The 11,390-nt window shown below is 53.2% G+C and overlaps 1 protein-coding gene across 2 annotated transcripts in view; it reads right to left on the bottom strand.

Annotated features, from left to right (window-relative positions):
- Positions 1–5,969: 5,969 nt before the first annotated feature.
- The window catches only part of GMPR (guanosine monophosphate reductase), a 43,017-nt gene continuing 37,596 nt past the window's right edge, over positions 5,970–11,390 (bottom strand). For both annotated transcript variants that reach the window (XM_081087724.1, XM_081087725.1), the window contains 2 exons: positions 9,871–10,030; positions 5,970–6,461 (listed from right to left, as the gene is read on the bottom strand). In XM_081087724.1, coding sequence (XP_080943850.1) covers positions 6,281–6,461; positions 9,871–10,030 — 341 coding nt within the window. In that variant the 3' untranslated portion in view covers positions 5,970–6,280. The remainder of the gene's footprint in view (positions 6,462–9,870; positions 10,031–11,390) is intronic.

Genomic DNA, 11,390 nt, shown 5'->3' with positions numbered 1-11,390 from the left:
AAATGCCTCATTTTACTTCAGTTAACTTTTTCTTTATATTGAGGCCAAAATAAATGTGGGACAACTTCTCAGAAAAGTCATATTCTGTCCAAAAATCAAGCCAGCCAGCGGATACTGGACAGCTGTGGGGATGTTGAGCAAACCCACCTACAATTCTTACATGCAGAATCTCTGCTGCTCCCTTGCTGTTAAATGCAACATTTCTGGTAGCTGCCATTCACGGCAGGAGGGATCAGTGGCCTCGGTTTTTCAGTTTTTCGTGTCCTCTTGACTTGCATACAAACGGTTCAGCTGTATTAAAATTAAGTGCATTTGGCCAATAGGTAGTATCTATACAATAACAGTCTCTAAGAATTTCCGAAACTTTTCTTATCTGAAAGGACTCGAGTCTTCCACTGCAGATAATTGGAGACTTTGCCCAAGTTTTCTTTCCCTTTAGTTTATTCGTTTACTGTCTGGATGGCCAATGAGCCTGTCTCCTTTTCCATGGCCAGGCTGAAGGCCTGTGTGGGAAGCGTTGTTTACAGTCATCTTTGCTGAGATAACAGACTGTTCTCTGGAATATCAGGGCTGAGGCGACACTAGCTTAGAGCTGTCGTCTTTAAAAAGCAGGTACCAAGAAGCCAGGTGCGTAGATTTCCTCTGGTTCTCACATGAACCACCTACTCTTAAGTTATTATCTGGCCCAGGAGTGGGGTAGATTCTTTAGTACGTGACCATTAAACTTGACACCTGTGCGTTGGGTTCTGTGAATACTCCCTTTTGGCCTTTGGGTGAGGTTTCTTCGTCCCCGGCTGTCACTGCTCACCTGTCAATCCAAATCAGTGTCAGCTGAAGGGAGGTTTCAGGACAGCAGCCCTCGTCTCCGTGGTGGCCTTCAGTGAGGACAGCCTCCTAACTTCTAGCCAGTGGGGTCCCAGCCCAGAACCATGTCTGAGACCCGTCCTTATGGACGTGTTAATATCTGATCATTCAAACTTCCAACCGTAAGCCTCCCACCGGCCACGGGAAAAGAGACGCCAGAACCGTGGGCACTATCAGACTGACATGGCCAGTACAGAGGAAAACTAGGGAAGGAGTGGTGATTTGCACCTTATCGAAAAGAAAATATTCCGTGCATACATAGTTAAGAGCTTTTATTGTGACAGGAGAACTTTTTTCCATATGCGTGCATACTCTCTGTAATTCCAGTGTAAAATATTGTACTTGCACTAGCTTTTTTAAAACAAATATTAAAAAAAATGGAAGAATTCATATTCTATTTTCTAATCGTGGTGTGTCTATTTGTAGGATACACTCGAGTCTGTTTATTGAATTTTATGGTCCCTTTCTTTGATGGTGCTTGCAGGTTTTCTAGGTAGAAATTATTTCATTATTATAATAAAACAATGTTTGATTCAAAATTTGAACAAAATTGTTTTAAATAAATTGTCTGTATACCAGTACAAGTTTATTGTTTCAGTATACTCGTACTAATAAAAATAACAGTGCCAATTGCAAATGTGTCCTTGCCTTGTGTCAGGTCCTCGAGGAATGCTGAGGCTGAGGCAACGGGGAATTCCTCCTTCCTTACCCATGGCCGGCCGTCACCCCGTGGGTTTGGGGGGCGGCGACATGGGCATTGCCTGTACTAAGGGTGTGGGGAGCAGAGGTCATAATGAGTTTCTGAGACAAACGGTACACTTCCGCATCTGATGCTGTGCCTGGCTCCATTCCTGTTGATTGCTCCTATCTGAATCCCACTGTTTGCAAGAGATGATTGTTTCTAAACAGCATTTGGCAGCTTGGTGCGCTCATGTAGCATCATGGATACATTCTGTACAGTTTCACTGTAAACCGGTTCGTGGTCTGAAGGCAAAGTTCACTGTAGTTCAAATGTTTCCTGTAGTTATAACTGTTAGAAACGCAACAAGCGGTGGGGGGTGGCGGGGGGGTGTCACCCAGCACATGGAGGGACCTGTTTGTCTCAAGCAGTTGCCCCAGAAAGTGGGTCCTCAAGGACCGGTGACTTTCAGTGACATTTGCCAGCTGCTTGTGTGATGATGACCTAACTGTGAGGCCCTGCAGAGGTGGAGGAAAACTCAGTGTCGTTAGCCCAGGGAGGGGAGGGTAACTCTGTCCTATCTTCCTGGTTAGGTGTTTGGGGACATCTCACCAGACTCTCCTCTCTGGACTTATGTGAGGCCCTGAGTGTTGTGCATGTCGGTGTGTGACAGGACGTGCACTGAGCCAGCAGTGAGGAGATGAGCCTTGCAGCCCAACAGGAAGCCTGCCGCGTCCCCTCCTCCTCCAGAGCAGTTTGGGTGGCCGTGCCGTGTGCTGGAGCACATGTGGGGCAGCAGTCTGAACCGTTGCCTGCCCTGTTTTAACGTTAGATGCTAATGGCTCTGACAAGTTTGGGTTCCAATGGCTGTGAGTCTGACCTGGACTGGTCACACCGATTAGGAAAAGCCTTTGCCTCCCTGGCTGCAGTGGGGAGGCCTTGACACTGTTAAGCACACAGCGGAACCCCGAGGCGGACAGGAGGCACCCAGTTCCCTGACTTCTTCCCTCCTCACCCGCCACTGCTGCATGGAGGCCTGCACTCAGGCAATAGGGCTGCTTCCATCTGTGTCCCTACACGAGCCTGGTCTGTGGGCTGCTCCCCTGAGGGCTCCCCTACCCCGACTCCTGTTGGAGGCAGAGATGAACTGGCTACCGAGTGGATGCCTTAGAAGCGCTGCTTATTGTGCAGCCTCTGCTTCCAGATGACCCAGCAGAGCGCGTGGCTTTTCCTATAACTCAGTTTTCACGTCCCTAAACACCTGAGCGAGGGACCTGCCTTTGGTTGGTTGGTGCAATGAAAGAGCTAGTCTGCAGTCTGTGCAAGACAGATGGCACCAGCAGACATCCTGGCAGAGGGCTACTCACAGGGGCCATTGGGTGACAGGTGCCCCCACCCTGGGCACTCTGAGGGGAGCCCAGGAGGAGACCAGTCTGGGAGGGGATACTGGTAACAGTCCCTTCCCACTGACTACTGCTGGAACATCTTAAGTGGATCCCCTCAGGTCCTCCTTTGCTTCACCTCTCTCCCTCATCCTATATAATAAAGAGGTAATATGCAAATTGACCATCACACCCTCGCACAAGATGGCTGCCCCCATGTGGTCAAAAATGGCCACCCCCATGTGGTCAAAAGATGGCTGCCACAAGGTGGCCAGCAGGGGAGGGCAGTTGGGGTGACCAGGCTGGCAGGGGAGGGAAGTTGGAGGCAACCAGGCCAGCAGGAGAGGGCAGTTGGGGGTGACTGGGCCAGCAGGGGAGGGTAGTTAGGGGCAATCAGGCTGGCAGGCAGAAGTGGTTGGGGGCAATCAGGCAGGCAGGCGAGCAGTTGGGAGCCAACAGTCCTGGATTGTGAGAGGGATGACCGACTGCCAGTTTAAGACAGCAGTCAGACATCCCCCAAGGGGTCCCAGATTGGAGAGGGTACAGACTGGGCTAAGGGATCAGGGTGGGGGTCCCCCTGGGGTGCCTGGCCAGCCTGGGTGAGGGGCTGATGGCTGTTTGCAGGCTGGCCACACCTCCTTTAGGGTGGGGGGTCCCCACTGGGGTGCCTGGCCAGTCTGGGTGAGGGGCTGAGGGCCGTTTTCAGGCTGGCCAAGCCCCCCGGCGACGGAAGCTCCCAACCTCTCCTTCTTTTCTTTTTTTATTCTGGGATTTATTTACCTTCTATAATTGAAACTTTGTAGCCTTGAATGGAGCTCAGAGCCAGCCAGGGTGGGCGGAAAGCTTCGCTTCCTCCATCGCCAGGGGCAATCCAAGCCTCCTGCTCGCTCCAGCTCCGTGGCCATGGCCGGCAGAAAGCAGGTATCTGGGGTTTTTTATCTTCTATAATTGAAACTTTGTTGTCTTGAGTGGAGCTCAGAGCCGGCCGTGGCAGGCAGGAAGCTTGGCTTCCTCCATCACTGGGGCAACCAAGCCTCCTGCTTGCTCCAGCCCCATGGCTGCCGGCCGCCATCTTGGTTGGGTTAATTTGCATATAGTCACTCTGATTGGCTGGTGGGCGTGGCTTAAGGCATAGCAAAGGTACAGTCAATTTGCATGTTTATCTTTTGTGTGTGTGTGTGTATATATATACGTATATGTATATATACATATACATATATATATATAAAACTCTAATATGCAAATAGACCAAACGGCTGAACAATTGAACCAGTTGCTATGATGTGTGCTGACCATCAGGGGGCATGCACAGAACATGGTGGGCATCAGCTGTGGTGGGATAGTGGAGCAGGTGAGTGGGGGCACCAAACCAAGGCAGGCCATCAGTTGCTGTCATTGGGGCAAGCCTCTGGTGGTTACTGAAAATTCTTTGCTCCCATGCCGCAGTCCCACTGGGCGCTCGCACCTGCTGCTGGCACTGGCCCCACTTGCACCTGCTGCAGGCCCCGATTACCCCTCAGGGCTTCTCCACCTACCCCTGCTCCTGAGAGGCAATTGGAGCAATAGCCACTCCTTGCACCCACTGATGGCGCTGGACCCAATCACTCCGCGCAGTCAGCGGGTGCGAGCAGGGCCATCAGTGCATGGGAGCAGCGGTGGCGGGAGCGGGGCTTCTGGCAGACAGAGGACGGGGAGCCTCAGTGGGAGGAGCCAGGCAGGGGTGCAGAGGATGGGCCGAGACCCGCCCCTGTGCCCACCGCAGCCTCGCGGCCCAAAGTTCCTTTCAAGGTGCACAAATTTATGCACTGGGCCTCTAGTTTTGCATAAAGAAACAACAAAGAGGAGAGTCAAACACATCTTCCATCTTCCATAGGACGGCCTTGGGCTCACCCCTCCCACCCAGCAGACAGAAAAGGCAGGGTGCCTCCAGCACAGCCCCACATCTTGCTCTGACTACACGTCCTTCACCCCCACATCTCCAAGGTGTTGCCATTCATATTTCCACCAGTACAAGCATCATTCTCCAAGGGTGTGGGGGGGAAAGGTATTCCAGTGGAGTTAAAGTTGCTGGTCTTTGACAGTATTGTAAGACTGAAAATGGAACTCTGAGTGTGTGGGATTTGGTTGTTTCCCTCCTACAGTGGACACTCGGCCCTTCCTTACTCTAGGGCCATGACTGCCTTTTCAGGGAAAAGTTTACTCCTGTGTCTGCTTCTTCAGAAGTAACACCCTGGTCTGCACACCCTCCAGTCCTCTCAAGTAATGCTTCAAAAGCGGCCAGCCATCACCAATGCGCCACGTTCACCGTGGACACCGTGCCACAGCAGACACCGTGCCACGGCGGCCGGCTGCAGGGCTCTGCCAGGCCCGGTCCTCTCTCCAGGAAAGCACCGACGTTTCCAGGGAGTTGACCATTATCCAGGAACACTGGCGGGCCTTCCTCCAAAGCATAATCACCAGGAGGGGCCGGTTCTGGTTCTAACTCATATGTTAAATCAATGCTTTTAGGAAGCTGCTGGCCAAGGTGTTTGCTATTTTTTTCGATGGGACTCTGCCTGCTAATTTTTTTGGTGGATAACCTTTCACTAAAATATGGCGTGGAATTTCAAAGTAATGTATAATCTCTTTAAGAGAGCGGCCAGCCAGGCAAGTTGGGACGCAGGAAGGAAGGGGAAGAGGTGGAGAAACGAAGCTAAGTGAAAAACCGGGACAGGGACAGGCGCAGGGACAGCTTCCCAGAAGGTGTACCAACTGGCGGGGCAGACGACCTGCTCCCCAAAGACTCGGCTAACAAAGGGGTGAAACACATCACCGCCCACTGAGAGTATCAGTGGGAACCAATTCCTCCTCACCCGCCCTTTTGTGCTTTGGTTCTTCTCCAGAAAACGGAAGGAAGCTGGAGGGGGGTGATCTGGTTACCCTGACCTCTCCCCCAGGTGCCTGGACTTAGGGCCACGAGCTAGCGTGTCTGGGAAGGAGGTGGAAAACCCCCAGGTTCCCCTGCAACTTGGCTCCTGAAAAGGCAAACTCCCAGACTCAGTAAGTCTTAAGGTAACAGCATTATATTAAAGTGAAACCATTTTCTTTTTAAAAAAGAAAGAAAAAGGTACGAGTGTTAGTTTGAACAATGAGGTTATGAGTTCCAGGCAGCTGGGCTCTGACCACTGACCCTATCAGTGCTCTGCTTCCTGCCCCACCAGAGGCACCAGGGGACCCCAGCGCCTCCGGGCGGCAGCAGGGGAGGCAGCGTCCCGCCGTTCAGGAGCAGCCCGAAGCCCAGACGGATGGACGGATGGACGGGGATGTGAACGCAGCGTGTGGAAGCTTCCGTGAGCAGCCGGCACCTGCCCCCAGGTTAGCCGAACACCGTGTTGTGCTGCTGGGTCACTCGGATGAACGTCGTCCTCTTGCTGAGCTCTTTGAGCTTGGCGGCCCCCACGTAGGTGCAGGTAGACCTCAGTCCGCCCAGAATATCCAGGATCGTGTTTTCTACGTCTCCTCTGTAAGGCACTTCCACGGTCTTGCCCTCCGACGCTCTGGGAGAGAAAGGAAGTGCTCCTTTAGCCCCGCTCGTCTTCCTTAGGCACCATTTGTTCTAGCCCCTGAAGCAGCCCCAGGGCCCTCGGGTAGCCAAATGCCTCTGAGCCCACGCCCACACTGCCTCACACACCAGGCTGGCCCCGCCCGCACCTCAGATGGACAGGTCCTCCCACCCAAAATGCCTGACCTCCTGCCGGCTGCTCCGAGCACCAGGGAAAGGCGTCTGTGAGCAACACTGAGGCTGCAGACCCGGACCTGCCCAACGGCATTCCTCTGGGCAGCGGGCCTCCCCTCTGCCCCACAGAAGCTCACTTCACCTTTCTCCCCACCTGGATCTGCACACCTGTCTCCCGCTGGCCCAGGGCCCAGGGGCAGGAGAGCAGACGTGGGGGATTACCTCCAGGCCAACCCCTGCCACCCCCTCTGCTTGCCCGCCCTGATCAACAACAGAAGAAGCCTGGAGCTTCACCCTCCTGCATCCAGATCAGACTCTGAGTGTCTCCAAAGGAGTCAACCAGGAGGAGGAGGAGGAGGAGGCTGCCAATGAAATGAACACCCCTAACCTACCAGGTTATGTGGGCACCTCCACCAGCAAGATGCAGCGGCTCCCCCTCCCCTCCAAGGCCTGCCTTTCCAGGGGACAGGGTGCCTTGTCGGGCACATTCCCCCAGCTCACGCCTGCACTCACACAAGTCATACACCTGTCGTGCTGGGTGTGGGGTAAGGTCCCAGCAAGGTGGAACCAGCGTAGAACTCGGGACTTTTTTTTAACACCGAGACGTGAGGGCTTTGGTTAGCATCTTTCCTGCTTTCAGAGGCGCACTCAGAAACTCAGGTCTAGTACACAGTGCAAGCCCTGAGCAGTATCTGTCCGTGCTGAGTCGGCCCCTCTCCACAAAGCCTCCAAGTAACACTGACTCCACACGTCAGGTCCCCTTCCTGCCAAATGGGGACTGGGTCCAGAAAAACGCTAGCCCCCACCTAAGGGCCAGGCAATCTGGACATTTTAACAATTAAACAAATTGTTACTGGAACTTTCTCTAGCTGGTCTCTCTGCAACTGTTACAATACTACGTCTTGATTAGAAACTTACTGCCTAGAATTTCAAAAGGGAATAACTCTTGTACCCTGAAATCTACACATGCAAAACTACCCCTGGGTGAAGTCTATGTAGACCATCTACCAGACCAAGGTCTGGCCTCGCGGCTGGCTTAGGGCACTGAGATGCTGAAGCAGCAGACTCATGTCACTGCTCTCTGTGGCCAGAGACCAGCATCTGTGTACGCGTGCTGCGATGCCTGCCATTTCATTTTCTGAGGCCTGGGCCTTCCGGGAGCTTCCTGGAAATCACTCAGATTCTCATCCTGGTTACAGGTGACAGCACCTTTTGCAAGTCATTTACTGCTGATGCTCAAGTCTTCTCATCTATAAAACAACGGTACTTTGATCTCTCTCCCAAGGATGGGCAGCGTGAGAACCGAATAAATGGTTAATGACTGGGAAGGAACTAGCACAGCATAAATAACGGGTCTTCATTAAAGACAATGTCAAATAGGAGAACCATTCTCATGAGGAGACAATGGTGATGAGGCTGCAAACACCCAGGAAAAGAGAAGGAAGGAGGGAGGGAGGAACAGGGAGGAAGACAGAGAACAGATACAGCCTGCAGGACTCAGGCTGCCTTTGGATCAAAGTCCTGATTCCTTCCGTGGGTCTCTTCCTTGTCTAAGATTTGAATCCGCTTTCAGAGTCTCGCTGCACCTGAATATTTTCTCCTGTTGTTCTGGGCCCCGCTGAAATGACAGGGGATGATTTTTCACTTGGCCCCTTGGGCTTCTGTCGTGCTGGGGCCTCGTCCGGCCTTCCCTGTCTGCTTTTCTTAGGACCCGAAACAGATGCAACAGCTAGAGGGCAAACGATGCACTCCAGGCAAAGCAGCCAGCTGCCGCCCCCCATGGCTCCCCTTACACCCCAGTGGCCAGGAGGCCCACCCCACCTGGGATGTGACAGTGGCTGCTGGGAAAGCGGGGAGCTTGGCCAGAGGTCCGGGTTAGCACCGAGCAGCAGTCCCCCCTCCTCCATCAGTCACCACATGGGACGGCGGCCTCGGGCTGCAGGGGAAGGAGTGTGCCCTTGTTCTGAACATCGGAGGTGGCCAGGTGAAGGTGTAAATGCAGTCAGTCCCCTACTCCTCTTTCCCACCCCGCCTTCCCCATGCTATAATGTTCTATTTATTGAGGTCCTCCCACAAGAGAAAGACCGGTGAGAGTGAGGACTGAAGTCCCCGGTTCCCTACTGAAGAAAGAGCTTGAGAGATGGTGCCCCACACCACCCCTGCCTGCCCGCACGCCCACTGCAAATCTCTGGGAGTCCTGATGTTTTACCTCTGGATTAGTTTGAAGCTTATATGATGCATCTGAATCCCATGTCCTTACAACAAGCGGTTAGGTGTGGCAGGAATGGTCGGACATGGAGGGTGTCGGCCCACAGAGGCTTGGGTTCCCTCCCAGTGCCGAGGCTTCCTGGGAAAAGGCAATCAGCCCCCCACAGAGGACTTCCTCCTGAGGACACAGGACCTCGTCCTGCCCCCTCCATGTGCCCTGGCATCAGCGCCAACCCCACTAAGGGCACCAGCAGCCTCTCTGGAGCAAAGCAAGGTCACGGGTATGTTGTCATATAAACACACATGCAGACAATAACATGGAAGTGATTTTAACCAATGTCGCCCCAATCAATCTAATTTAAAGGTAAAACAATAACATAGATGGAAGTGAAATAAAGGCCAGGTTATATTTTGGGATCATGGATTTAAAAAATAAATAAAAACAGACGTGAGCATCCCTTCTACAATGAGGGGCAATGACATGGCTAAAATGCTGCCTGTTTCAACTGTCAAAGCTAGATGGCCCGTGTGAGCCCCTGTAGGTGAAACACAGCCTTCCTCAAGAAAGCCGGCCTCCACGTGATGTTCCAGAACCACACCTGTTTCATACGCAATGGAGACCCTTCTTCACCCAATTCTCGCAGCCTGAACTCATCCTGGGCCAGAGGTCAGAGGTCACTGGGAGAGGTCAGCAGAGGCTCTACCAGAAGGAGGAGGCAGTAACCTCCTGGCCCCCTCTGGAAGTCTGGAGTGTCACCGTGGGGACTGGCTGAGCAGGAGCCCTCCCGACTCACACACACCCCAGTCCATGCCCAACCCATCCCCAAACAGCTCTGCTATCACTGCCTTTTGAGGGCCCCCAACGCTGCAGACTAGCTGGGTGAAAAACATGGCTACTTCCAAAGAGCAAGATAGGTTTCCTGCCCCTGCCCATGGTGCTTTGCTATAAAGAGAAGCAACGTTCTTCGAGACCTACTTCCACCCGATTCTGAAAGGAGCAGGAGAAACGTGAGAAGCCTTACCTGTACTCGGCCACCCCTCCTGCGTGTTTCTTCATCGCTGTTTCGGAGCTCATCCCGTAGAAGAGCTTGAGCTTCTGCCCGTCCCTCTCGATCACCTCTCCAGCACACTCGGTGTGGCCCGAGAACATGCCTCCGAGCATCACAAAGTCTGCTCCGGCTCCTACACGCCGAGCGTGGGACAGGAGGAAGCAGCAACGGAAAGAGCTTAGAGAAAACGGGCTCTGGAAAGATCCAGGTGCTACCCCCACTCACTCTCCCGCCACCAATAGCTATCGTCCAGAGAGAAGCCCATCTCTCCCCTCCTACAAACTTCACAAGGGCCAGTCCTCAGTCGTTAACAATGAGCACCTTCCCGAGGTTGGACTTAGAATCAGAGAAATGTTAGCAATCGAGCAGCATTTTAGGCTGCCCGCTATCATCTTCTCCTTAATGCAGTGACTGCTCTACACGGTCCCCCCAGGCTTCTGGTCTACCTTCAGCTCTCACACGCTCACACTGTGCAGGTCGTGAGACCTCGGAACAGACTGAACCTCCTATACTGGACTGGCATGAAGGAGAGAAACCTGCACGTATGTGTGTATGCATGTATATGCATCGTGTAAAACTCTACCTCACACCTCTGCTGTGATGTTTGCCTTCTAGGATAAATAATATCCCATATTAATCACCAAATGGCATGAGACTTCCAGGCTAGGTGCAGAGGACACAGGGGTATGGAAGCTGCCTTTGAAGGCTACATTGGAACAGGGCCAGGAGCAGCTGGAACAGCAAGACTGGCCACTGCTGTGTCCCCAGGGTCTGTCACAGTGCATGGCACATGGGAGAAGCAAATGCCTAGTTGTCGAGGAAGTAAAGGGTGTGTGTGAAGAAATAGAAACAGTTCTCACCCCCACCCTGTCCATAGATCACTGTGCAGACAGGGTCTCCACCGACTGCTACAACCTGCCACAAACCGCTGCAGCCGCTCCCCAGAAAGTCCTAGCGAGGGTGCACATTCGGAACATGAGGACACCAGGGTACAGAGGTACTAAGTCATTAGAATGAAGGACAAGGAGGAGCAAGCATAGGAACCCCTGAAAAGTGGCTGTGACCTCTTTCATCTGGTTGTTTACTAGTAAATAGTTATAAGAGGACTGAGTGGGTTGGGGGAGGGTGTGGCCTTACAGTCCCTTCTGCACAGCATCACTGACAGGCAGGCTGCCCCAGTGGGCCCTTTGGCTCGCACCACAGGGCCTTCCCACCTGCAATCAGCTTTGAGGCCATTCCTTGCGGGGTGCCTAGCACAGATGTTGGCTCCGTGGCCCCTGCGCCATGATTATAAGGCGACTGAGAAAGCTGGTGTCCGCCAGGCCCCCGATGACCATAGCCCGGGAGCAGATGGAAACACAGGAGCACAGACACAGGTCCTCAATGGCGCTTTGAAGTGGCTTCTAATTAACCTCATTTCTGACCCCTCTCACGGCCTTTCCCACCAGCACGTTCCCTGACCCAGTCCCTCTCCTCACGCTCTCCCAGCTCCC

Source organism: Myotis nattereri (genome assembly GCF_964212035.1).
Source record: "Myotis nattereri genome assembly, chromosome: 3".
NCBI classification, from domain to species: domain Eukaryota; kingdom Metazoa; phylum Chordata; class Mammalia; order Chiroptera; family Vespertilionidae; genus Myotis; species Myotis nattereri.
Note: the sequence above shows the minus strand (reverse complement) of the source record. Positions and strands in the feature narration are given on the sequence as shown.